Raw genomic sequence first — 5072 nt, 5'->3', positions numbered from 1 at the left:
GAGGAGACTTCCTGTTCAGGTCCGACTCCGACAGACCGAGTTCTCTGCAGACCAGGTCCCGACTTTCCAGACCGTTGAGCTGCAGGGAACCAGAGGAGGGTTTGGATCAGACCCACGTTCCTAGATCTGATCCTGGGACCTCCTCAGGTGACAGACTAGAGTCTTCTCTGACCTACAGTCTCTGTTTGACACCCATAAACCACAGAAGAAGAAGCAGCGGCGCCAGGACTCACCGTGTTGGTCTCCGGCTGGAACACAGCCAGGCTGAAGTCCAGGTTGAAGACCTGCAGGAAGTCCACGATCAGACTGGCCACCAGGCGACCTGCAGGGGACGGGACGGGACAGGATGGGACAGGACAGGGGACAGGACTGAGCTACAACAGAACCTGGTGGAACCACAGCTCCGCCCTGTGGACAAAGACAGGAACTACAACTCACCGTCTCTGGAGTTCAGACACTTCTTCAGGTTCTCGTTGACCAGAGGAGTTTTATTCTGAGGATGACACAGTGAACATGAACGAGTGAATGTTTTACTAGACAATGAATGAACGGGTTAATGATGAAACGAGTGAATGATGAACGAGTTAATGATGAACGAGTGAATAATGAACGAGTGAATGTATTACTGGGTAATGAATGAACGAGTTAATGATGAACGAGTTAATGATGAATGAATGAACGAGTTAATGATGAACCAGTGAATGATGAACGAGAGAATAATGAACCAGTTAATGATGAACCAGTTAATAATGAACCAGTGAATGAGTTAATAATGAACCAGTGAATGTATTACTAGACAATGAATGAACGAGTGAATGATGAACGATGTGAACGAGTGAATATATTACTGGGTAATGAATGAATAATGAACGAGTTAATGATGAACCAGTTAATAATGAACGAGTGAATGTATTACTAGTAGGGCCGGGACTTTAACGCGTTAATTAAGATTAATTAATTACACAAAAATAACGCGTTAATTTTTTTTAACGCATTTTAATCACACTTATTTTTGCACCGCGGAACGTTTCTCACTGGATGAGTTTCGGCGGACCGATTATACTGGAGCACCAACTAGCGTTCATTACCAGTGTCCTCAACAAGCAGCGGGTGCTGCCGTGAGCCCCTCTCCCGTCCCAAAGCACTCACAGGCGGTCAGTCTCACAGTAGCCCCGCGCAGCAGCGGTCAGAGCAGAGAGGGAGAACCACGCCACGCCCGCGTCCAGATTGCAAACGAATGACGCATGCGCAAAGCTGCCGCTGATCGCGCCCTGGTTTACAGAGCGGGATGTAAATGTTTCTTCACTGTCACACTAAAATAAATAATAAAATAATAATCCATTTAGATTGTTAATTTTGTCAAGTAAAAACCGTTTGTACAAAAAATGTTAAAAATATTCTAGTTATGGCAAAAAATGCTCATGTTCTTCTGTGCCTGTGACTTGTAGGCTAGAAACTAATAGCCTGGATACCAGACTCTCTGACTTCGCAGAGTACTGTAGGGAATGCAAATGAGCGGAGGTACGGAGGCAGGCGGAGCCAGGCTAAGAAACTAAACCAAACTTAAGAAAACTAAAAAAAAAACAAAAAAAAAACTTAAGTTACTGTGCCAGAGTGTCTCTTTAGAGTCATTTTGCCAATACCAAGCCCGGATAAAGGAGGCGCGTTAATAATACAGCGTCCATCACTATACATCCAAAAGGTAAATTATGCAAATTAGCCGATGACGTCATTTAGCGACTTCCAGCGACTTTTAGGACAGCCAATAGCTACTTTCCTTTCCTGAGGAGTTGGCAACACTGTTCATTACTTCAGACAACAACAAACCACAGTGAACATGAAAGAAGAAGCTGATGAGACCACTTTGGTTGGCCCTGTGGATGGGAAATTTAGTCATTATTCAATGGTATACTAAAAATCCATATGAAAAAAATTACTTCTCACTGTTCTCAGGTCAAATATTTATATGCGATTAAAATGCGATTAATTTCGATTAATTAATTACAAAGCCTCTAATTAATTAGATTAATTTTTTTAATCGAGTCCCGGCCCTAATTACTAGACAATGAATGAACGAGTGAATGATGAACGAGTGAACGAGTGAATATATTACTAGACAATGAATGAACGGGTTAATGATGAACGAGTGAATGATGAACGATGAACGAGTGAATAATGAACGAGTGAATGATGAACGAGTGAACGAGTGAATAATGAACGAGTGAATGATGAACGAGTGAACGAAGTGAACGATGAACGAGTGAATGATGAACGAGTGAACGAGTGAACGAGTGAATGATGAACGAGTGAACGAGTGAATGATGAACGAGTGAATGATGAACGAGTGAACGAGTGAACGAGTGAATGATGAACGAAGTGAACGGTGAACGAGTGAACGAGTGAATGATGAACGAGTGAACGATGAACGAGTGAACGAGTGAACGGTGAACGGTGAACGAGTGAACGAGTGAACGGTGAACGAGTGAATGATGAACGAGTGAACGGTGAACGAGTGAATGATGAACGAAGTGAACGGTGAACGAAGTGAACGAGTGAATGATGAACGAGTGAACGATGAACGAGTGAATATATTACTGGGTAATGAATGAATAATGAACGAGTTAATAATGAACCAGTGAATGATGAACGAGTGAATGATGAACGAGTTAATGATGAACGAGTGAATAATGAACGAGTTAATAATGAACCAGTGAATGATGAACGAGTTAATGATGAACCAGTGAATGATGAACGAGTGAATGATGAACCAGTGAATGATGAACGAGTTAATAATGAACCAGTTAATGATGAACCAGTTAATAATGAACCAGTGAATGAGTTAATAATGAACCAGTGAATGAGTTAATAATGAACCAGTGAATGTATTACTAGACAATGAATGAACGAGTGAATGATGAACGAGTGAACGAGTGAATATATTACTGGGTAATGAATGAATAATGAACGAGTTAATGATGAACGAGTGAATAATGAACGAGTTAATGATGAACCAGTTAATAATGAACGAGTTAATGATGAACCAGTTAATAATGAACGAGTGAATGTATTACTAGACAATGAATGAACGAGTGAATGATGAACGAGTGAACGAGTGAATATATTACTAGACAATGAATGAACGGGTTAATGATGAACGAGTGAATGATGAACGATGAACGAGTGAATAATGAACGAGTGAATGATGAACGAGTGAACGAGTGAACGATGAACGAGTGAATGATGAACGAGTGAACGAGTGAACGATGAACGAGTGAACGAGTGAATGATGAACGAGTGAACGAGTGAATGATGAACGAGTGAACGGTGAACGAGTGAACGAGTGAACGAGTGAATGATGAACGAGTGAACGATGAACGAGTGAATATATTACTGGGTAATGAATGAATAATGAACGAGTTAATAATGAACCAGTGAATGATGAACGAGTTAATGATGAACGAGTGAATGATGAACCAGTGAATTAGTGAATAATGAACCAGTGAATGATGAACCAGTGAATGATGAACGAGTTAATGATGAACGAGTGAATGATGAACGAGTTAATGATGAACGAGTTAATGATGAACGGGTGAATAATGAACGAGTTAATAATGAACCAGTGAATGATGAACGAGTTAATGATGAACGAGTTAATGATGAACGGGTGAATAATGAACGAGTTAATAATGAACCAGTGAATGATGAACGAGTTAATAATGAACCAGTGAATGATGAACCAGTGAATAATGAACGAGTTAATGATGAACGAGTTAATGATGAACGAGTGAATTAGTGAATAATGAACGAGTTAATAATGAACCAGTGAATGATGAACGAGTTAATGATGAACGAGTTAATGATGAACGAGTGAATGATGAACGAGTGAATTAGTGAATGATGAACGAGTTAATAATGAACCAGTGAATGATGAACGAGTTAATGATGAACGAGTTAATAATGAACCAGTGAATGATGAACCAGTGAATGATGAACCAGTGAATGATGAACCAGTGAATTAGTGAATAATGAACCAGTGAATAATGAACCAGTGAATGATGAACGAGTTAATGATGAACGAGTTAATAATGAACCAGTGAATGATGAACGAGTTAATGATGAACCAGTGAATGATGAACCAGTGAATTAGTGAATAATGAACCAGTTAATAATGAACCAGTGAATGATGAACCAGTGAATAATGAACGAGTTAATGATGAACGAGTGAATGATGAACCAGTGAATTAGTGAATAATGAACGAGTTAATAATGAACCAGTGAATTAGTGAATAATGAACCAGTGAATTAGTGAATAATGAATTAGTGAATAATGAACGAGTGAATGATGAACGAGTGAATAATGAACCAGTGAATAATGAACGAGTTAATGATGAACGAGTTAATAATGAACCAGTGAATGTATTACTAGACAATGAATGAACGAGTGAATGATGAACGAGTGAATGATGAACGGGTGAATAATGAACGAGTTAATGATGAACGAGTGAACAGGGTCACCTCCTGTCTGTCCTGCTCCTCCATGGCCAGGAACACTGCTGCCCTCATCTCTGCCTGCAGGAACAAATCATTCATTCATCCATTAATAATATCACTGATGTAACAGATCAGCTGATCCACCAGAGAGACACATTAAAGCCGGTCTGTCTGGTTGGTCCAGGTGAGTCCAGGTGAGTCCAGGTGAGTCCAGGTCCACCTCTGAGGACTGATTCAACTCTCTGTCTTTAGACCGGAAGTCCTTCAGGACAAATAAAACCTCGAACCTTCAACATGAGCCAAGTTTCTGACTGAGCTGCTGAGCTAGCCTCTAGCCTCTAGCCTCTAGCCTAGCCTCTAGCCTAGCCTAGCCGCTAGCCTAGCCTCTAGCCGTTAGCCTAGCCTAGCCGCTAGCCGTGCTGTGGTCGGACCTTGAGCTTGTTGAGGACTCCGCTGTTCTCCAGGTTCTGGATCAGGAGGTCTCTCAGCTCCGTGTCGTCCTCTGCTGCCGACATGTTGACCAGAAGCTAAGCTAACGGCTACCGCTGTCAGGACGACGGACCACAACAACACGACTACTT

General features: G+C 41.2%; 1 protein-coding gene across 1 annotated transcript; it reads right to left on the bottom strand.

Moving 5' to 3' along the window:
• Positions 1–4: 4 nt before the first annotated feature.
• On the bottom strand, positions 5–5072 carry cep43 (centrosomal protein 43; the record flags this gene model as incomplete). The annotated part of the gene is made up of 5 exons (XM_084575125.1): positions 4923–5072; positions 4516–4569; positions 439–493; positions 234–322; positions 5–79 (listed from the first exon to the last, which is right to left on the bottom strand). Coding segments are annotated over exons 1-5 (357 nt in total), but the record flags the coding sequence as incomplete, so codon positions are not given.

Source organism: Chelon labrosus (genome assembly GCF_963514085.1).
Source record: "Chelon labrosus genome assembly, contig: SCAFFOLD_142, whole genome shotgun sequence".
Taxonomy (NCBI): Eukaryota; Metazoa; Chordata; class Actinopteri; order Mugiliformes; family Mugilidae; genus Chelon; species Chelon labrosus.
This window is presented reverse-complemented; position numbering and strand designations above follow the sequence as displayed.